Source organism: Manacus candei, unplaced genomic scaffold, assembly GCF_025592945.1.
Source record: "Manacus candei isolate 608988 ecotype Guabito, Panama unplaced genomic scaffold, ASM2559294v1 h1tg000010l, whole genome shotgun sequence".
In the NCBI taxonomy this organism is placed as follows: Eukaryota; Metazoa; Chordata; class Aves; order Passeriformes; family Pipridae; genus Manacus; species Manacus candei.
In genome coordinates this window covers 5,694,961-5,717,674 of record NW_026138058.1, presented here as the reverse complement: position 1 = coordinate 5,717,674, position 22,714 = coordinate 5,694,961, and the positions used below count along the sequence as shown (strand labels likewise).

The following is a 22,714-nucleotide window of genomic DNA, read 5'->3' as shown; positions in this document are numbered from 1 at the left end:
CGGGCACTAAATTTGTAGCAGAATTTAGTCTGATATTATATTTTACTGACAGAACCCTTCAACTAGCCTTGATTCTGTAAAAGCTAATTTATCCTTTTAGCTTATATACACTCGTTATCACTTCACTGTTATCAGTTAGGAGTGTTCTGGCATGCTGTCAGTCTCTGTATGTGATACTGCTATTCACATTAGACAAAGAGTCAGTGAATTTCTGAATGTATGAAATCGTATGTTTAGAATCTCTACAGCTGTTCCATATGTCTGTAAATAGCTTTAGAACTGCAAACATTGTTGAAATACTTGTACAAAGACTTACCATAAGGAAAGCAAAAGTGATTGTTAGTGTTGACATATAGATGTAAGGAGCTATGAAGTTCAATATTGATTCTTGCTGTGTGAATAATACTGATAGAGCAGCAAACTCAAATTAAGAATGACTGAAGAAGTAGGCTTCTATTATGTTTAACTATAGGGAGTTTTGCCATGTGATGGTGGTTCATTGTGGAAATTTTCACCATGTGGCTGAAAATTAAAGGAAGTGTTGCAGGATTTTGAGCATGCTCAGAATATTTTTTTGTGGTTTTTTTCAAGTGCCGTTATACTGATTGTCTCAAAAGCTGTATCTTTCTTAAGAAGAATCTTCCTAAACATGACATTTAAAACTGTTAGTAGAAGCTGGATGGGTTCTGCTGTAACTGCTTGTGACCTGCTAATGCCACATGCTTCCTTATTTATGAACTGATGTAAGCACCATCTTCTTTTTTTCACCCTCATTTATTTCTAGGTAGTCCTGTCCCAAATGAAGAAGGATTTGTCGAATTTCGGATGGTAGGTCCTTTGAAATACATGTGGTGGTACCATGCAGTAGGACTCATCTGGATCAGCGAGTTTATCCTAGCCTGTCAGCAGATGACAGTAGCAGGGGCTGTTGTGACATACTATTTTACAAGGTAAGGACAACTTAGATAGCTCTACCAGGAGTTGCCTAGACATTGATTTTGCAGAAATAATGAGGGACAGAGGTCTTGGGGAGAATACTTGTTTCTGTCGTGAAAGCTGGGGAGCCATTAAATTACCTTGACTCTTTTTAAATCACATGAAGTCCTAAAATACGTGTTTTGCTGATTATAGATGGTGTTCTTGACATTTAGGACTTGAAGTCTCATTTGCCTTGTAACTTGTGCACATTGTACAGGCATGGATGGTTGTTTACAAAGCAGGATGCACCTGGAAGGTCATCTGTGTTGCTAATAATTAATGCTGATAAATTCTGTAGAGATTAAAAAATATTGACAGCATCTGATTATTATTTTAATTGCAAAAGAGTGCCCTTTAAATTATTTACAGTGCTTCATTAATCTTCATTAATCTTTCTTTCACAGGATTACTTGAGGTCTTATTAGACTCATCACTTACATATAGATTATGTCAAGATTATATAAAAATAAAAAATGATATGAACTATATGTGCATTAAAGCTCCATATTTCATTGCTAAATTTGTGAACTAAACTCTGTATCAGGGCATACTTTGTGCTGGCTGTTCTGGATGTATCTGCTGGCTGTCCAAGAAAGAAATACTAATTATTAGGCAATGGTTTTACAAAGCAAGAATTGTGCTTTACAGAGCTAATTTCAGAATTCAAACTTAGATTTAGCCTGTAGTATCTGAAAACATTTTGAATTTAATATTGCTTAAAACTTTATCTTTAATAAGTCACTAATATGTGGCTTAAATAGCCATTTAGGACTCAGGTTTTTCAGAAAAAAAAAGATTGGTATCAGATGCTTTGTTAGTGTTTCATGAGAATAAATGGTACTTTGGTGATCTGATATATTAAATTTTGGTATGTGGAGCAGAACTATGGCATTATTTTTGGTAAGGGAAAGAAGAAAGTACACCATTACTTACTTTGGAGAGATATAGTTGAATGAAACTTCTCCACATGTCATTGTAGATTCTAGTAGTTCATATGTTTCTTTAAAACCCCCCCCACAAACCACTACATCATTGTTCAGTGACTAGATAACTAATTTTTTTTCAGATGTTCTCAAAGTCTTTTCCAAACAATATGAATACAACTCCTCTGAATAAAGAACAGCATGAGTACAATACATTGGCAAGGTATTTAGCAATGGTAGTTTACTTGAAAAAGGGAAAACCGTATAGATATTGGAGTGATGCTATCCCCAAGTGAAAAAGAGCATTAGTATCCTGAACTCATGCTGTACTGATGTCCAGCAACCATATTCTGTTCTTGCCATGTGCTTTTAAGAGTCTGTTCTTTAAAAAAAATAGATGTTTTTAAATAATGTATGCAGGTATTTTTCAAGTGGCATAATTCAGATCATGAGTGTTTAGTTGGTTTGTCTTTTTAATTGAGGCTGTTACCTGAATTACATTTGACTCCTTTTTCTGCCCTAGTCTTTAAACATTATCAAAGGCAAGGAATAAATTTACTGTGCTGTCAGAAATTCTGTTGTTTTATTAATGATTAAGTCCTCCAGTATACCAATGAAATACATCTATGAAATTATTACAAGATGTTACAGGGATGTAATCTTGTGAATAATTAAAATAGATTGAAGAGTGAGGAAAATACAGAGGAAGGAGAAAGACATTGCATTGAAATAGATTGCTTAGCAACATGTATGCTTCATCTGTAAGTTTATGTATTTTCTGACACCTGAGGGTGAATGACTTTTATTTTAACCATACCCTATAATTCCATAACAGGAATCTTAATTTTAAGTTAGTAAATACTTATTTCTCTCTACTGTTATCCTCTTTTTGCATTTTAAGGTACAATCATAATCTAAAAAGTGACTTAGTAAGAAGGGAAAAGGCATTAATTTGGACCCATTATTTTGCATATGAGCAACTTTCTGCTGCAAATGAGATGAAGTTATGCATGGAGAAATGTTTTGTATAAGTTCACTGTTCATTCACCTGAGCCAGATGGATTTCTTTCAACTCAGGCAATAACAGAGCTCAAAGTGTTCTGAATTACAGACTCTGTCCTGATAATGAGGAACCTGAAACGTTTTACCTGAAAAAAAGGAAGTGTTTAGGTTGTCAGGGTGTAAGACTCAAACTATTTATGCGTATTCTACTCCCAACAAGGAGCAGAGTTTGGCTTTCCACCCCTTCAGCTCTAAAAGTCAACTGAAAGAAAATACAGGGTTAACCTATTTTAATCATTAACTTCTCAGGATTAAGTTATGCAGATATTAGTTTCATGGAATGAAGGCTGTACTTTTTTATCTTTTCTGAATGAAACTCACATCTCTTCCCGAGCTGGGGAGATACTTTATCTTTGTAATGTGTAGCACATATTCCTTTAATATGCTTATTATCCTGCTCTTATTTCTAATAAAGAAGAGCAATTCTTTAAATGGTTAATAGAGCTGTTCTTTAAGAGAGAAATAGAATTGGCTTCCTTGGTAGGAAAGAAAAATAAACACTCTAAGAAGGACTAGCTTCAAACCATGAAAGTGAGTATTCTTCTGATAAATTAAAAATACTCTAGCTGCATTGGGTTAAATAACTTGCTTAAGGCCCAGCACTTGGTGTCTTGAGGATATAACAGCTAAATCAGAAATGCAAAAAATCTGAGAAAAAGAATTTACCTAATAAATTAGTTACATCCTCTCCAAAGTCTACATAAAGATCTCCAACAGAACAGGAGAAAAGTAGAAGGCATTGTTTCTCACTTCCTTGTAAGGTTTGAATTGCAATGTAACTGTATAGAAACTGCTAGGTGTTAATAGTGGGTAATGCAGCTAATGCTAGTAAAACTAACTATCACCAGTTAGTGTTTTAAGTCACTTGAAGAATCACCAGCAAAGGTATTGGCAAAAGTAGTTTTAATATAAAGGTAAAAGTGTGACATAAATCATTGACAAGGTTCACTCTACTACTCTACTAGATGGCTAAAGCACACAGAGAAAAAAATAGGAAAAAATCTAAAATCAATCAAACTAAAACTAAAATCAACCTAAAATTATTTATGCAGAGGCTGGGGAAGGAAAAAGTATAAGGATGGGAAAGGATATGGATAAAAAGGAATGATGGAGACCCTCCCATTGAGTCACAAGGTTCAGAGCAGACCGCCTTGCCAAATTTAGCCCTGGACTTAACCAGCAGTTTAGGCCTAGAGGTTTTAACAGCACTTAAAATCACTTAATCAGTAGCCCAATTTCAACAATTTAGCAATTATTATAAGCACAACAGTAGCTCATTTAGAGGCCTAACTTACTGACCAATATAACGCTCGTAGTACATAGTACATACACTTGCACACGCACAGACCTAAAGCAGTATGTACCAGGTGTACCTGTGAAAAATTCCCCCCAAGTTCACTGAAGTTCTCACATCAGACGCCTTTGCATCTTCTCAGCTGGCAAAGGTTGAGCTTTGAGGAGTGGAGATATCAGCCCAGGCTCCACTGGCAGTGCTTGACATCAGTCCTCCAAGTATACCAAACTTGGGAGTTCTGTGGTTCTGAAAAGCATCCCACTCAGAGGGAGATTGCTGGTCACAGACAGCTGTGGCACAGGAGTTTGTAGGGTTGCAAGAGCATTTGCTTTAGTGACAGGAATCTTCCATCCTTGCTGCAAATTGGGTCGGTAACTTTCTTGGAAAGTTCAATAACAAAAATGTTGTTCCACTTAGGTTGTTATTCAGATGCAAAAAGCGAGTTTCTAAAGCTGTTCATTAAAAAACAGGAGCTCATTAGACAGGACAGGTTCCTGGGAGCAGACAGTGTTTCTGATATACTCAAGAGGAGCTGAGCCCAAGGCCTAGGCCTAACGAGCATTTCTGAGATCCTAATGCAGCCCAAAGAGGGTGGGGAAGAATGGGATGTACCACCACACTACCTATATGACATACTGATTCCTTATTCTAGTCCTACTTCTCCACTGGAGACAAATCTGTGAGTTACACAAGGTGGAGTGAACAATACACCCTGAAAGCTGGTATGAGGATAATATATTCCTTTTGCACCTTATTTTATTGAAAATTTGTAGCACTTCTAGATGGTACCACATACATACTGATTGTTCTATTTCATTTTTTTTTTCTTTTTTCAACAGGGAGAAAAGAAATCTGCCATTTACTCCTATTCTGGCATCTGTTAATCGCCTTGTTTGTTACCACCTAGGAACAGTAGCAAAGGGGTCTTTCATTATCACACTAGTGAAGATACCACGAATGATTCTAATGTATATTCAAACACAACTCAAAGGAAAAGTAAGAGAAATAGGTTCCGTTTTCTTACTGAAAATTAAGGCCTGGTGTGTTGACCTGTTAATTTGATCGGTGTGGGAGGCTTGAAGTCTTGTTTTGGAATAGGTTAGATGTAATGAAGAAATTCTTCACTATAAGGTGGTGAGGCACTACAACAGGTTGCCCAGAGAAGTTGTGGATGCCCCATCCCTGGAAGTGTTCAAAAGCATGTTGGATGGGGCTTTGAGCAAACTGGCCTAGTGAAAGATGTCCCTGCCCATGGTGGGGGGAGTCCCGTCCAATCCAAACCATTCTATGGCTCTGTGAATATTGAATCTTTAAAAGACCGTGGGACTGATATGGATTGCTTAATTTAGCTATCTGAGTATCAGTTACTGAAACACGAAGGAATACTATTTTCTTAAGATCTGCTGTTTTTACTCTTTATCTTTGTTCTCCCACATTTTGTGCTTTCCCAGGAAAATGCTTGTGCTCGCTGTATGCTTAAAGCCTGCATCTGCTGCCTTTGGTGTCTAGAAAAGTGCCTGACATACTTAAATCAGGTAAGATTTTCAATATTCATGTTTTATATAAGGGCTGATAATAGTATATATATTCCCAGGCTGCAGTCTGAGGCTGACGCATAATGTATTGTACTTGGGAACTGAACTTGAATGACAGTATTTCAGTCTTGTCTTCATTACTGAAATTACACTGCAAATACTACATTGACCTTTGCAATGTAAACAAAGACAAAAGAATAGCCAATACTCGTCTTTGTGAACATGGTGTCTCGACTTTATAACGATTTGTGTAGTGGTTGGAGATGTTTCCCATATGTCTACTCTGTAAAACCACGTCTGAATTTCAAAATGTGTCTCCTGTGAAAACAGAATGAAGCTTTTAGGTGTAATATTTAAGATTCACACAATGCAGAAACTGTACAGAACATCAAATCGTCAGCATCATCTACAAAGTGGAAGAAAATTTGCAAGTTGCAACATGCTGGCTGGTCAGACCCATTGTAAAAATGGGTTTATAGGCCTATAGTCCATCTCTCATGTGTATATATATAAATATCTTGCTAACATTTCTTTCACTGTTAATTTTTTTTGCTTGTGGAGATATAGAAAATAAAATCAGAAGAAAGCATTTAATAAACCCCATTGTAGTCCTTGAAAACTGTCCTGACTAACCTTGAATGCAGTACCTAAAAATTATCTTGTTTGACTTGTATGACTCTCAGACTCTTTTGTATTTCCAGATTTTTTTCTAACTACTTAATTTCTGTAGCTGTGCCACTGCTCACCTCCTTCTGCAGAGAAATTGCAAATCCTGTTTAATGAGGTTTTTTTGAAAAAACTAGTTAATGCATAAATTATAAGCAAAGGAGAAGAAGAATAGCAGTTCTTTACCTCATACAGTCTTCTGTCAGCTGCTATATATTGCTTGATTCAACAACTCTCAGGGGAATGTTGGTTCATTAACATCATATGACGAATGTGACTTACTCAGGAGCTGTATCTTCCCTTTCACCTTCCCCACCCTCCATCTGAAATACCTGATCATTCCATGAATAAGTCTTCAATCTCCTTTTCCTAGAATGCATATACAGCCACAGCTATCAACAGCACCAATTTCTGCACCTCAGCAAAGGATGCCTTTGTTATCCTGGTGGAAAACGCTTTGCGAGTGGCTGCCATAAACACAGTTGGAGATTTTATGCTGTTCCTAGGAAAGGTATGTCTGCTGTATACAGTGCTTACAGACCTACATACAAGCAAGCTTTCTTTAGCAATGGCTGCACCCCAAACACAAAATGCCTTAGAAATCCTGTTTCTTAGTGTGCACTTATCATGTCCAGCTGCATCCCATTAGGAGGGGCTATGTAGAGTAGAGAGGATAAACAAATAATGTACTCACATGGAGTGAAAGTGACTAGAGAGGAATACCTGAAGATTATGACACCTTTTGCATGATTTATTTTTTAGGGAGTCAAGAGAAAAGTGTTTAGAAGTTCTAGGGTTTTGTTTGATTCTGTGGTTAAAATGTAGAATTCTAAGGAGAGGAAGCATTTCTTTTAAATTCTGTTCAGTAAGGGCTCTCCAAGCTTATGTTGAAAATTTGACACATTACTGATGACCTTTATGATCAAACTGTACAAAAGCCTGCTATGAGAAATTGCCAGCTTAAGCAACTAAGTTACCTCTGCTCTGATAATTAAAAGGAGACTAGAATAGTTGCTGTGGTCAGTCAGCTTTTTGGGTCTCCAACCGATGGAGATATACTTTATGGAAAGTGTAATATTTCTATCCTTTGAAGGATTTTATGCCATTATTTACTAGAACAATTAATACCAATCTACTTAAATCACCTGTGCCTAAGCATTCAGACAGTGGTTGAACTCATCTGTATTTCTTATTACACTCCTCTACTTCTGTTAAGTCAGAGTACAGTGGGCTGAACTTTGAATCCAGTAACTAAGTCAGTAAGATGTGAGAAGGAATAAACACATAAGGGAGACATAAGTGCTTGGGAGAACAGGAATTACATAATGCAGTTTTGTGGAGGAGTTCGGAAACACCCCCCAGACTCTCAGATTATTAGAAAAATGCACAGGTGACAGAAATGTTAAAATGAACAGTGTCCAGCATGTAAGAAATACCATCAGCTAAGTCAATGCTAGGCTGCCAGCATCAACTCTACCAGTCCAAAATGGTATTTCCATAAAAGCTGACCTATTTTACAATTTTATGTTTAGCTCCAGTTCATAATAATAGGGTCAGAAATGTTCAAAAAGTTAAGTGGCCACAGCAATTTAGTCCATTTGGTTTTGCCAAAATCAAACTGGTACCTGGTGAAATGTCTGTTAGGGCCTCACATGAAGTACAATTCTGTGGAGACTGTTACATGAAGTGCCTCACATGAATTCTGGTCTGCTTTCTCCTGTATGGAAGTGAGATAAAGACTACACAAGTTTGGAAGTTGTTTCCAGTTTTCCAGCAGCAAAATGGAAAATGTACCATCCTCTTAAGACCTAAGTTCTCCCCCCCAACCAACCAAAAAAAAAAAACAAACCCAAAAAAAACCACAACTGCATGGGATTGGTAGCATCAGGTTGTGGGGCTTTTAGAGATTACAGGATAAAGTTCCTTTTTACAGGAATGTTCTATAAAACTAGAACTATGACAGCAGAATATAAATATGATTTGCTCTGAAAAATACCTTTTGTGTTAAAGGATGTGTAACAATTCTGATATCAATGGATAAAATGTCATTTATAATCGGGGATGTGGGGAATCCGGGAGGTAAAGATGTTGTTACCACTAGTATCTGTAACCCCTAATTCTAGCCCTGGCAGGCCAAGAAGCACATTGGCTTTAAAAAAATAAACCAAGCAAAAAACATCAAAAGGCTTCTGCCATTAGAGTTGTCTACTGTTTTCTTCTTCAGGTCCTGATTGTCTGCAGCACAGGTTTGGCCGGCGTTATGTTGCTGAATTACCAACGAGATTACACCATCTGGGTGCTGCCACTCATCATTGTCTGCCTCTTTGCATTCCTGGTTGCTCACTGCTTCCTTTCTATTTATGAAATGGTTGTTGATGTCCTTTTCTTATGTTTTGCCATCGATACAAAATACAACGATGGGAGTCCTGGGAGGGAATTCTACATGGATAAAGTTCTCATGGTAAGTTTCCTCTTGCTCTCAAAGTCTAAGGATCTGGTTCCATAAAATAGGTATTTTGACAGTGGAATGAATTCACTTGCTGGGTTTAATGTTTTGGGTTTTTTTTTTTTACCTTGCCACCTTGTTCATGGCTTGACCTGCAAACAGTGTAGTCTGACGAGCATCAGATAAATGATGATGCTTCCTTCCCTTGGTTTCACTGTTATTGGCTTCTATTTGCTGCCTGTTAGATGAACAGTCATCTTGCAGAATCATACTCTTGGGTATCATGTCTTGTAAATGACACTGCAGATTAGAAAGAAGCAGAACAAGAGGGAAAGGCTTGGTTTTGTGCTTTCCTAAGAAAGCACAATTCTTACAAAGTTGTAAGAGTTCTGCTTCCAAAACCCTTCACTTTGTTGTTGAGTAGGTAGTTTTCTTGAGAGTGTTTTTAAGTAGCAGCTGTAGAATATGTCTCTGTAAAATGCCCCCCCCCATGCGTGGGCTAGAGGAAGATTCTTATGACTTCTCAATCATAGAAAAAGTTTTTTTTCTGATTACTTGTGGGAAAACCATGCTGAGAATTTTGGTGCTGATTTTTTGGTAAATCACAACAGAATCTAGAGTATATAATAAATAAAGTGGTGGCTGATGAGTTACTTTTTAGCAAGAAACACCAATAAACCATAAAAGCATTGTAGGTTTCTTTAGTCGGCAGTCAATATCACAAAACACGAACAGCTAAAGTTTACTGAAATTTGCTGCAGAATACTTACCTGCAAGAGAAAAAAAATTGTATAAAATTGAATTAGCTTTGCTAATCTTCGTAAATGGGAGATTGTACTGGTGAAAAATTTAAAAGATTGAAATTACACACAGTTCACAGGCTACAATGTAATAGCTGAGACTAGGATGGTGTTGGGGGGAGGTTTGTTGTGGTTTGGTTGTGGGTTTGATTTTTGGTTTTGGTTTGTGGGTTTGGGTTTGGTTTTTTTTTGGTCAACCAGCCTTTTACCTTCTTTCCCCATAAAGGAGAACATTGCGTGGTACATGGAAAAGTTGTAAGAGCACACCAGGCAAATACCTGTCTGGCTTCCAGAATTAAATGAGGGAGGCCTTTGTGGATATTTGACAGGCTTTTCTGATACCTCATGGTCAAGTCTGAGCAAGAGATGCAGATGGGCTTGATGTTTTGAGCAGTTGCATCTTGAAGTTCTGTCTTGAGACTTGATGTTTTAGAGTCTGTGCTAAGAGAGCACTTGTCGTTTCATTACTGTTTTTCAGGAGTTTGTGGAGAATAGTAGGAAATCTATGAAAGAAGCTGGCCGGGGAGGTGGAGCTGAGAGCAGAGAGCTAAAACCAATGGTAGGTGCAGATGAGGAGGTGGCGGTCCTCCAAGAGTTTCACTTTTACTTCTTCTCCCTCTTTGTCTTTACTGACTGCACTTCTTCAGGAGAAGTTTTTGTTCTCTGTATCACTCAAGATGTTCTGCTTTTTCTGTTTGTGAGCTTGCCTATCACCTGGATGGCAGAGTTTTTGTCACAGCTGAGACCATCTCCTGTAAAAGTAAGATGAAAGGAACTGTCTCATATGAAACAAATGCAGTATATTTCATTAGGATTCGTGAGGCATGCTATGTGGTGTACACAGACAGCCCCAGTTGCTGTTTAGTCTAAAAATAAGATGGCTCTGAAATTCATTGGGCTATTCTGACTTTAATCTCTTCTCAGCCCTGAGATGAACAATTTTTGCTCATGTTACATTCACTGCAAAAGCCTGAAGAACACTACTGAGCGCAGCCATTGTTGCAAAGTAGGACCAGGCATTTAAAGCCCTCACCAAATTATCTTACACTATGCCAAGGAATTGGATACAGTGATTCCTTTCAACCTGCTCAAATGACATTTCTCCCAGTTGTTTGTTTTTATTGCGAACTACTTATGTTGCTTGTCTCTTGTGTGCTCTTTCCATCTCACACTGTCAGATGCACAGACAGTGAACAATGCATCATTTATGCTTTTGCAGCCTGTTTTACTTATGGTGTGCCTGTTAGGAAGGCATTGCATGTCTGAGTAGCCTGGAATAAGGAACACTATACATGGTACAGATAACAGATAGGAGGATAAGTTTGGAAGGTGGAGAACAGAGAGCGTTTAATGGAGAGCCAGTCTGGGCAAGGTATGACTTGTCATCGTGCAATATGATTTTGTGAAATAGAATATTTTTCTGCCATTACTTCCTCAGAGCGTTTGGGGTCTGAGTCATTTCCATACTATGGGGATAATTTTTTAACCAAATGGAATCTAAATAAGTGTATGCTAACAGAAGAATTTCTTTTTTTTCAACAATGTACATGAAGCCATTTTGCATGAGCACTTTTTGAACAAGCTGGAATGGGTTCCTGCTATAGACTGATGTGTAGCTTTGCGTGTTTTGCTATTTCATTATGGCATTCCAGTTTCTAGATTTGCTTATGCCTAAATGCTGCTGTGTTTATACATATGAAAAACTAATTCTATGTTCATTTACTGTTTCTTCTGGGAGTAATTCTAGCTGTTCAAACAGACACTAATGTTGGGATTTTCAGAGTGATCCAAATGCTGTAGATGCAAATGTGCCATTAAAAATGATTGAGACTTTGGGTGTGCAAACCCTCTAGTCACATGCACAAAATTTCAGTTCAAAATTTTATTATGTAGTGGTTTTCCACTTACACTGTTGTCGGTACTGTCACAGACCGCTACTTATACTTTTGTACCTGACTGCCTAAAGCTTGGATGTGAAAAACCTTTATTCACCCCGCCCCTTACAAAAGGGCAAACAAAGTTACCTGCAAGTCAAGGGTGGTGTTATTCTTGTAGGAACTTGTTTCTAGGCTCTTGAGCCTGGTACTGCCTGAAAGTCCTCGTAGGACTACTGCAGAAGATGCTGAGCACCTGGGGCTCAGCATGGGAGTCACCTGCTGAATTACTCCCAGTTCTGCTGCTCATGTGATTGTTTTGTTTGGAACTGACTGGGCCTTGTTTTATCAAGTGGCTTTCCATTTTTGGGCATTCAGCTCCAGTTGAGTGGGTTTTGAAATACTAGGATCTCACTTCCTGACAAGGATGGGACACAGTGGTTACCTCCGTTAAATTTCTGATACCTTCCCCAAAGTGTCAATAAAGGCCTCAGTTATGTCTGGCATAGAACCATTCATAAGTCTATCCTGTAATGGTAGTGCCCATAGTCTCAAAATTGCATGTCTGAAAATTAGATTACTACTACTATTTTTCCTGTTCTTTTAGAAATAGAATCTCTACTGTCTTGCTTCAGTACCCTTGAAATGCAGATATTTCTTAGAATATGACAATTATTTCTAAAAGTGAAACACCCTAAGTGGAGTTGTACTTAAAGTAGGTAATAATAGCAGAGACGAGGAAACATTTAGGACCTTCTGTTCTTGTATCAGGGCACAAGAAAAAAAAAAACCAAACACCTTTTCACACTTTTTTCTTTATGGCTTCCAGCGACCCCTTTGACTCAGTTTCTACTTGTCCTTTGGCATTTGTCTAAGACTGTACTGTATGACTTTGTTTTCTAGGCCTCTGGAGCAAGTTCATCTTGAAACTAGCCAGCCATATTGGAACCCATTGACATTCCAAAACAGTATATATATACATATATACATATATATATATATATATATATAAATAAACAGCCAAAATCAGAGAAAAGGAACAGGGATTTAAAACTTTTTTTAACAATTATTTTTGTGAAACATGTACTCTTTTCATACGGGTGGCTTTTACAAGCAGCTTTATCATTGTTCCATTTCTTAAATTATTGATTGTGGTCATGGAAATGTTGATTCTTATCTGCTTGGTATTTTACAATCTGGAGGAGGTATCGTTGTAAAGATAATCTGAAATCATGACTGGGTTTAGAGACAGATTTCCCATGACATTGCTAATCTGCTGAGACTTTTACTTGTTTAGTTTCTTTTCAATTTGCATTAAATTTGGGACAGTCACATGTACAGAAAACCTTGAAATCAAGAAAAGTCTTAAATTTAGTTTTTCAGAAGGTGGTTTCAGTGAGAATTCATTCAGTTCAGATTGGTTTGTAAGCAGTTATTTTACTTTATAACCCTGGCAGGGCACAGTTTTGTTTACCAGTATCAGACATCACAATAACCAACTCCTCAGGTATTCAGGTGTGTGGGAGCCCTTGCATCTCCTGTTAAACAGAACCTACAAAATGGGGACAGATAATTTTTATATGCAATCAACTTCCTGCTTTACCCTACTTGCCCCTCATACCCGTTGCCCTCTATCCTCCCCTTGAGTTCAGTAACCTCCTTCACACTTCAGCAGTGTTCCTTTGAAGGGTATGGATTCTGCATATGGGCAATTGAAATAACAGATTGTTAAAGCTCAGTCTTAGCCATACTCATGATTAATTCATGACTAGATACAAAGATGCTGAGGAGGGGAAGAGAAATGAACTGTACTACTGTACATAAAAAAAGTACTGTATGCTTCATTTCATTTAATGCCAGAGAGCTCTGGGAGGTAGAAGGGTTCATTCCTTGCCTGTTGTTTGATCCATATATGTATGTACTGTAGTGGGTGGCTAAAACGGGAAAGGGCAGAGAAACATTTCTTTGGAAGTGTAGCTGCCAGGATAGTTATCTGAAGTTATTAAATAATGACAAGAGAACATGCTTTTTTATTAGTAGTAGTAGTACAAAATTTCTTTTCAGTCTGGAAGCTCGCCAGATATGAATGCTAATATTCAATTATTCAACTTATTGTAATGGTAAATGCTTAAGTGTATTTGCTAAGAATTCATGATCTGTCTATGCTATATATTCCTTTTGTTACAATTTTTTTAAGAAAAATATTTTTGTTAATGTAAAGTTAATATTTCAGAGCAGAATTTTTAAACTTATTGCACTAAATACAAGCTCTCTACAAATAAACGATGCCTCAATGGTACAATCACTCCATTCAAGAAAATCTTTTGAAAGAGAAAAGTCTTTCTACAGAAGCTTTGTAATGGAGTAGAGAGGTATGTCTAGGTAGAGACATGCACAACTCATGTTATCAAGGTTTAGTAAATAAGCAGTTATTTGTGCTTCCTGTCAGAGGATCAGACTTCCAAATTGCTGCTGAAGATTTAAAAAATTATGTAGTATCATGTAGCTAACTAGTGCTCTTATCTTTTGGCAATAGTAAAATATTTCACTTTTGCTTCCAGAAGGCATTTGATAACTTAAATTTGGTAGGTTTTCTTTCGGTAAGCCAGTTAAAAGAAGGATTTACACTTTTCATATCACAGACCCCAAACTATGTGAGAGGTGTGAAAATAAAGGTACGTGTAGAAAGGATAGCTGCTGGGGAGGCAGAGAGACAGAATTACTCAGTCCTGGAAGCACTTAGACACTCATTTAAGTGAACCATATCAGTACCTCCACTAACATCAGAAGGGCTCTCTAAGTATTGAAGTTGTAACTTACACATCTGTGTAAGTGCTAACTGGGCTAGAGCTTCAACCTAGGGATTCAGACTGGAGCACTGGTGAGGCCTCTCAGTGCAAGTCAGAGGTCAGACTTGCCTAGAAGAAGCACTGGAGCAGTCTTACTTTTGTGGAGAAGAGACCTTCCTGCTGTACCAGTGTCTAAGACAGCAGTGGCTCTCAACACCAATATTTGTGTAGATCAGGAGGGTTTAACCACGCCAGAAATTTAAAAACTGGCTTAGATGAATCCTAGAAACTGGATTCCAAGGCTAAAAGACTTATTGAGTACCCAGTTGCTTCCAGAAAAATTAATTTTCTTCTTGTTTGGGGGCTATTGGAGGTGCTTAATCAAAGAAGCCTTGTATTCTGCGCATTTTGATAAAAAAGTTCTGCCATGACTGATCCCACAAGTTTGTGTTCCCTGCTCACTGGAAGTCCTGAGTGGGGACTTTTCTCTGTAATTGCAACTAGGACTGCAGTTGGAAACAAATTTTGTATTTTTGTATTACTTGACTGTGCACCATTTTTATAGCAGTTTATCCTGTCTTAAAAATAAATTTGTTTTATTTACATGGTGTTTAAAAGATACAGGCAACACTTTTCTATGGGTAGTAGTAATGTTTAAGTGAGAAATCTATATCATTACGAAGTTCTTAATAAAATTGTGTGCACCACTCTTGAGTGTATATCTGGCATGCAGAGCTTTTAAGTCATGCCAAAAAGGCATTCCATCCACATGCAGATTTTCCAGTGGCCCTTTAAAGCTTCTGAATGTCCTTTGAAGTTCATTTGCAACCAAACTACAAGCTGCCCTCTTCCAGCCCTGTCTTGTGCAGGGAGATAAGCAGAAGACAGAGTTCTGAAGAGACAACTTTTCAGGAGAAATTGAGACTCTGCTTTCCTATCCTAGTGGGGATAGCGGAGTGAGAGGACACTTTGGCATGTAAATTGCTATAGAAATGTTGGCAGTAGGGGTACTGGGCTCTGCCAGTTGTGATGGATTCAATACTTTTTTTTTTGACTGTTGGTTATTAAAGCCAGTATGTGGACTGCTTTGTGGGAAGCAGTCTAGACTAACTAGAGAGCGATGCTGCAGCGAGAATAACAATGCAGGAGGAGCAAGATGAGACAGCTGAAACAGAGAAATCATCTCCTTGGCAAGTCCATTAAACCAAGTACTGCTTGAGGACTGGAGATTTAGACTGGACAATCTGGGTTTAGAAACAATCAGTGGGATTACTAGTTCCCAGCCATTGGTTTCCGCAGATGGTCTGTATCATAACCTCTGACCAGCTAGGTTACAAAGGGAAAAAAGTATACAATTCTTTAAATTGCTAAAATTTTTACACATTATTTTAGTCACTGTTTTATTTGGAAGTTGAACAGCAGTGTGTAATCTTTATTGCTTCTTCCAACCCTAGAGGATTTTTTTGTTGTTGTTCTTTTAGGTCTCATTTCTGTATTGCTCTTTCAGTAAAGGAGTGCCAAGTGGCAGTGTCAGCTCCCCTGATCTTACCACATTCCCTCTCACCTTCCTGAGGCAATGATTTAGGATGTCACCTGGACAATGAGAGGGGGAGTAGGTGCTGAGCTAAAGTCCTAAGATAGGATTTTTTTTTTATGATATCACTCCATCACTGTGTTAGAAGTGCAACCCATCTCTTCTGCAGTTTCACTGCTGTTCCACAGCTAGGCTAAATGCTATGGCCAGCTTAGAATTGCATCTTCAGCCTTCTCGTAGCTCCCAGCTGCCAAAAACAGGATGGGGTTTTAAATGTGGCCTTAGCTTGGCCTTTCTGAAGGACTTTCTGCATTAGGGAGAAGGGAGAACTAACAGTAGAAAACCCAGTTAAAATGCCGTGGTGGGTTGACTGGGCTGTCACATAAGCTGCTACTCGGTTGCTTGCTCAGTCCCCACAGAAGGATGGGAGAGAGCAGTGAAAGGACAAAAAGCACTGTTATAAAGGCAGTTCATTAAGTAAGAGGAAAAAAGAAAAGAAAAAGAAACCCAAGTGATACAAAGGCAATCACCATCTCCCACCAGCAGACAATGCCCAGCCAATCTCCAAGCAGTGGCTACTTTGGAACCACCCCAGTTTTATAGCTGAGTATGACCTTATATGTTATGGAATATTTCTTCAGTCTGTTCAGGTCAGCTGTCCTGGCTGTGCACCCTCTCACCTCTTTGCCCAGCTCCAACCTACTCTGCTGGAGTAGCAGAGTGACAAACAGAGAAGGCCATTCACCCTGTGCAAGCACTGCTCAGCAACAGGTAACATTGATAACATTGTGTTATCAAACACTCCTTTTGTTGCAGATCTGTAACACAGCACCTTGTAGGTTGCTGTGAAGGAAATTAACTCCATCCAGCCTAACCCAGTACACAGGTCCACTAACCTAGTAGTTAATCCAAGACTTGCTCCCTGCATTTCTGTACAGCATCTTCTCAGGGTGGTTACTTCTTTCTGAAAGGGCTTTTTTTGCAGCAGGCAATTAGCCTGCTCCACAGTGCTCCCTTTCATGGAGGGAGCAGGGGATGTTAGCTCTTACTCTTTCAGCACATAATGGGGATATAACGCAAAAATGAGCCCTTTCTGTATCAGTGTTCTGGCAATTGAGCAGCCAGTGTTGGAGACAACATATTTAATGTGCCCTCAGGGCATGCACTTTAGCGGTTTGCTCTGAGTGGTTATGATGTATTCTATGAATGTATGTTATAGAGTCAGAATAAAATGCATGTAGCAGACATATACTTGTCATCCAGTGAGCATTTGATTCAGAGTGCATATTACATGCTATATTGAACATGGCACAGTCGTTTTGAGAAACAATCGTAAGATTTATAAGTAGATACCTGACAGCATTCCTGTTTTTTAAATCATGGCTTTGCCTGTGCAGATAATGTTTACTAAATCTAAGTATCAGTAGCCCATTGTTTCTTGAACAGCTTGTGTGTCACATTATCAACACAGAAATCCTATTTCATCTTTGTGAAAAAAAAAAAACAACACACCAACCTTGTGTTTCCCAACACAAGACCCAACAGACTTATTTGAAGCATTTCTTGCCCTCAGCTTCTTTGTTGAGATGATGAAAGTTTACTCTAAATATGTCATTTCCAAATGGTTTTTCAACTATTTCATCTCTGCTGTTATTTCCATCACATAACAAGATTATGGAAACCAGTAAATCTATATTTCTTGTGTTCTGTAGCGGATACTGTTCTCAAGGTATTTTTTTCTTTTATATTTAAAGAAGTGAGAGAAGAGATGAAACTTATCTCTTGTGATATGGGTCACGTATAAAAGGCAGAATTTCTGGTCTGGGATGGAGCTGTGATGTGTCTTGCAATGTTCACAAGCTGATGCAATCAAGCCAAAGCTCCTCAGAGACTTTAGGATTATGAAAATATTCCTAGGGACAATTGGTAGCATGAATCAATCTGAAAATACCCATTTGGAGGGAGGCTAAACTATTGGAGGCATTCATTTGGCAGAGATCTGCTAAAAGGGAACTAGCAGAAAACCAGCAAACACCCATCAGATTCTACTCCCCTGTCTCAGTGAGGTCAGGTCACTGAATGTGAGCGTGATGAGCAGAATTCGGTGTTTTTAGCATTTGGTACTTTTCTGCAGGAACGTAGGACTCCACTTAGAACAAAAGTTGGAAGAATTCTGGGCAAAAGTACCAGCTGACTTGAACAGAACGAGTCTTATTTCAGTAATGTTAAAGACAGCTATGACCTTTCTAAGTATGTGGCAGCATAGGTAGCTGCCATTCCTCAAGTGAACAACCTCTGTGGCTTGAGTGGAAATAGGGACAGCTAGGGAGTTATTCCAGAAACAGTTGGTGAGATTAGCAATTTTGACTACTTGTGAAACCCAGCAGAAACTGAGCACTGACGTTTCCACTGAGGTCACAGCTTTTAACTCTCAAATACCATGTGTGGTCCATGTTAGTATTAATTGGGTCCCTCCCTGCTGCTCAAACCGAAAAGGAGGAATATCTCTCATTTGGAAAACAGTGCTGCAGACAATGTTGTAGTGCGTCCTGGGGGAGTGAGGGAGTAGAAAATAGAAAGGTGGCTTTGTTTCTAATGTGGGCTAGAAAGTAAAGGCCAAAGGTTAGGTGGAGCCGTGGAGAGTAGGATTTCATAGGTAGAAAATATTCTGCAGAATCTTCACAATAGTTGAGGAAATTCATGTTCCAATTCAGACATCTCACAGCAACATCCCCTGTGTCCTGCTTTTATTTTGCCATGGAGCTCTTCAGAGAAAAAATGAAGGTGTTATCTATACCTATAGAAAAGAATTATTTCTGTATGATGGATTGTGTTGCTGATTACAGAAACTACCCTAAGGAAGATCTTCTGAACATATTTTAAAGGCTTGACAGTACTTGCATTGTCATAGTCCATCAAAGCTTCATCTGAAAACGAATTTTTCATCCTCCTTCACTCATACTTTTAACAGGGCAATCAAATCCCTGAACTGACTTAGTGATTTACATTGAATCAAGATCAACTAACAAGTGCTCCTTTTTCCAGTGGAATGCCACCTCCTTTGAAAATGGGAAAAGTAAATGTGACACTGTTTATTGTTGTCTTGGGAACTTAAAATGTTTTATACTGCAAGCTGTGAATGCAGGAAGAGAAGAAAAATTAACAGTGCTGATCTAATCTTAGATTTTCTGTGTAAACTGACATTGTGCCAGGATACTGATGCAAAACTGTATTTTAGTCTAAGAAATGTATAGATTTTTTAATGTATCAAAATAAAGTTTTCCTTTTAAGTAAGAAAGAAATTTCTCTGTCTTCCATGTGGGGTTCTTAAGTCCAACTCTTCTTAACAACACAATCTCAAGTTCCTGAGAAGCAAGCAGAGCCCATGCAAGTGTTTGCCCAGGCTTCACTTTGTTCTGTGCCTGCCCTTTAGCTGAGTAGCAGCAGTAATGATGGGCATGTTGTCCTGGTGCCAAGAGAAGTATTGTGATGCTTGATGTTTTCCTAAGGTGGGTGTGCCAGTGGAGTTCTGTAGAGCAAAGGTGGGGGTTTTTTCACAGTCTTTCTTCTCACTGATCATCTGCTCCTCAGCTTCTCTCCAGCACGTTGGAAACTGCCCCTCTAAGCCAACATTTTCACCCATCATCAGGTTCCTTAGCCTGCAGGGTGTGCTGAAGGTCAGTCACATACAGAAGCAGTTGAGAAGCTTTTGCTGTGGAAAAGGAGAGGCTGCAGTCACACATGCACAGGAGTCCCTTGCTCATACCCAGGACTCTCAGGACTGCTGATGCTGTCTGGAGCAGACTGGCTAATAATGTATGCTTTGCCTCACAGGGACAGCTATGGAGGAATGCAGAGTAGGGAGGGATGATGGAAATCTTGTTATGTATTACGAGCCATGCAAACTGCACATCCCAGTGCAGCACCTCTTGTGGGACAACTTCCTTGTTCTGCAAGGTCCTGTACCTGCTCCCCACTCTGCAGAGCCGTTCTAACAAGCTTGGATAGCTAAAGGTGGATGGTGAGTAGAAGCAATAATAGTACCCGTGTGATCTTACCAGAAGAGGCATCTGCAGTCACAAAGATTTCTTGTGCTCTCCTCTCCATCCCATGGGCACAGCAAATTTCTGCTTTCTTTGCTGCCAGTTTTTTTTTAATACACTAGTAAGCCAAGCTGAACCATCTTTTCTTGCTTCTATTACTCTTCACTGCAAACCACTTCAGCACTGCATTTGCATGAGATGGTTTACTTTGTCTGGAAACCACTGCCACTTCTGAACTGGAGACTGATGCTGTTGTGGCCACTCGGTAAATACCGTCAGGATGAAAAGGACCAGGCAGCCCATCAGACAGGACCTCTGCACACAGGCAGGGTCCCATGCTGGGGACCCAAAGAGTTCTACTGCATGTCAGTGTTCCACAGTTCCTCTGAAGGTATGTCCCCTTGGCTTGGAGTGTCTGTTTCATGGGTTATTAATGGTGAATCTGCTTGGCTGGGTGCGTTTAGCTGTGTGGAGCAGAAAGGACTCTGGAGATACCCTTCTTCAGCACTAGAGGTGTTAGGGGAAGGAAGCATAACATAGCATACAGATTATAAAAACCCTGTCTGGTTTCCACTGGATTTTGCATGTGTCAGAACTGTAGAACAGAAGCTTTCCTCACCCTCTGTAGCAGTGAGAGTCTGAAGCACTGTCTGCAGGGATCAGTGCTGATTCCCTCAGCTCGGAAACAAGAGTTTCATGACCTCCAGGGGGGGAAAAAAAGGGGGGGTGGGGGTGGGCTACAAGTGGGCTGCAGAGGGCTAGGGAGAGAACTATATGTAGGGAGGACAGAATGAGACACAAGACTTGAAAGGAAAACCTCAGGGTACGGTGGTGGAATGAGCAAGAAGATCCTGCTCACACTGTGAGTGGGAGAGCAGGGGCCTAGAGACAGAGGTCTGGAGCTGCAAAAGCAGGATTTGTCCTTCAGCCACACAGCATTTCCCACTGCCAAGACATTCTGCATGCAGTGTGCATGTACCTGTGAACACCAGCCTCGGGACTCACTCCCTGGCATCGGCAATTGCAGAACAGGCAGGTGCCTCCTCAGATCCCTGAGCAGCCCTGCTCTCCCACTGGAGATGAAGGACCAGTCTCCTTGCTTGCAAGACAGCACAGCTCCTTGGCCACTGCAGGAGCTCTCCTGCCTCGTGTAGAGGATGGGGCCCTCTGTGTGCAACATTTGGTGTGCAGCAAACAGGCTCCTTCTCCGAGCCAGTGAGGCCAGATCCTGTGCTGCAGGAGTCTGACACGGCTCCTTCCCTCCACCGCAGGCCACTGAGGAGCTGACCCAGTTTTAGTCGCTGGTATTTAGATGTTTAATGAAGATTAGCTAGTGCCCAGGGAGAGATTATTTAGAATTTCTAATTACTATTTAAATTATGAATGTGAGAAATGGATGGAGCTTGCAGTCCCGCACACAGAACACCTGAAAAAGCTTTTTCTGACACCTACTGCCATAATCTCCCTCTAATGCTTAGCTATTTTCTACCTTAGGTACACTAAAAACAAAGTGGAAGAAAAACCAGCACCAGGGCAGATTTTCTGATTTTTTGGAGCAATCAAATCTAGAAATAAAGCCTATGACAGAAGCTACTGAATTGTTTTATCTCACTATCCCAGATGACAGTAATCAAATGGAAGACAAATAAATGGGTGAGCAGGTATTTTACACTGCAGTCCTCTGAAGAAGAAGTCACAGGCCTGAACCCTGTGCCCTACCAAAAAACAAACAAGTAAACAAACCCACAAACAAACAAAAAACCAATCCAGAGTCTGCCACAATTCCAGAAATAGTGATATTTCCTGGTTTTAATTGCCTTTCTGATGGCTCTTAGTTGTATTCTAGTTATAAATATGAAGTCCTACATACAAACCTTGGGCAAAAAACATCCAGTAGGCATTGGCAATGCCAGATGAAGCCACCTCTCCTGATTGCAGGGCCTGCCATGTCCCCCTGTCTTTGCTCCAGGGGCTTCCAGGTAAGAGAGGGAGATGTGGACACCTGCCTGGGGCCAACACACTGCTGGTCCATGTGGGGCTCATCATGTGCTGTCCTTGTGCCTCCCTTTCCTCCAAGATGGGGATGCCATGAAGGCCAAGTACATTAAAAGCCAGTCGGCGCTCAGATTCTGCAGGAGGACGGACGAACTAAACGGGCAGGTAAGGCTGTGTGTGAAGTTGGGATTTAATTATACCTCTCTGCAGCTGCAAGAGGCAGTGAATTGAGTGGAAGTTTCCCGGTGCAAGGGAAATGATGCAGACATGAACACCTCAGACTCATTCCTCGTCTTATAGGTAAAATATCTGAAAGCTCAATCTTCTGCTAGCCAACCCCCTCCGCTCCTGTAGTGGGTCTTGGTAGCTCATTAAATATGTGAAGTCATCCTGACTTCCTTTCACCATAAGTCATCTACTGATTTGTTTATGACATTTCTGGTTTCAGTGAAAGCTTTCCTGGCACTGGCTGCAATTCAGTATCCCACAGTCTTCTGTGTCAGGATTCATTGCCCTTACTTTTCATCAACAGAAGGAGAGAGTAGCAATGTCAGTCACAGGGAAGTAGAGAGGTCTCAGAAGAGTGTCTTGGGAGAATCTTATTTTGGTTTTTAAGCCTCTGATAACTGGAAGCAAAGTGTGCACAAAGCACTCTGTGAAAGAACCAGATCAGAAACAAGATCTCTCAAATCCCAGGCTGGGAACACCACTAGAAGTGCCTGCTTTCTGCAAGAATTAAAATTCACTTGTTGAAAGGCACTGCTGGGTCTCTTTC

The 22,714-nt window shown here is 39.7% G+C and overlaps 1 protein-coding gene across 5 annotated transcripts in view; it reads left to right on the top strand.

Moving 5' to 3' along the window:
* SLC44A1 (solute carrier family 44 member 1) overlaps positions 1–21,772 on the top strand; it is a 74,567-nt gene extending 52,795 nt beyond the window's left edge. Inside the window, exons 10-17 of one of the 5 annotated variants that reach the window (XR_007902773.1) lie at positions 785–950; positions 5,097–5,253; positions 5,709–5,792; positions 6,832–6,969; positions 8,683–8,919; positions 10,183–10,263; positions 20,126–20,335; positions 21,439–21,772. Coding sequence is in view for 4 of the 5 variants with exons in the window: in XM_051777422.1 (XP_051633382.1) it covers positions 785–950; positions 5,097–5,253; positions 5,709–5,792; positions 6,832–6,969; positions 8,683–8,919; positions 10,183–10,473 (1,073 nt within the window). In the remaining variant the exon portion in view is untranslated. The other 4 variants (XM_051777424.1, XM_051777425.1, XM_051777423.1 and 1 more) reach the window with 4 other exon arrangements.
* Positions 21,773–22,714: the final 942 nt, after the last annotated feature.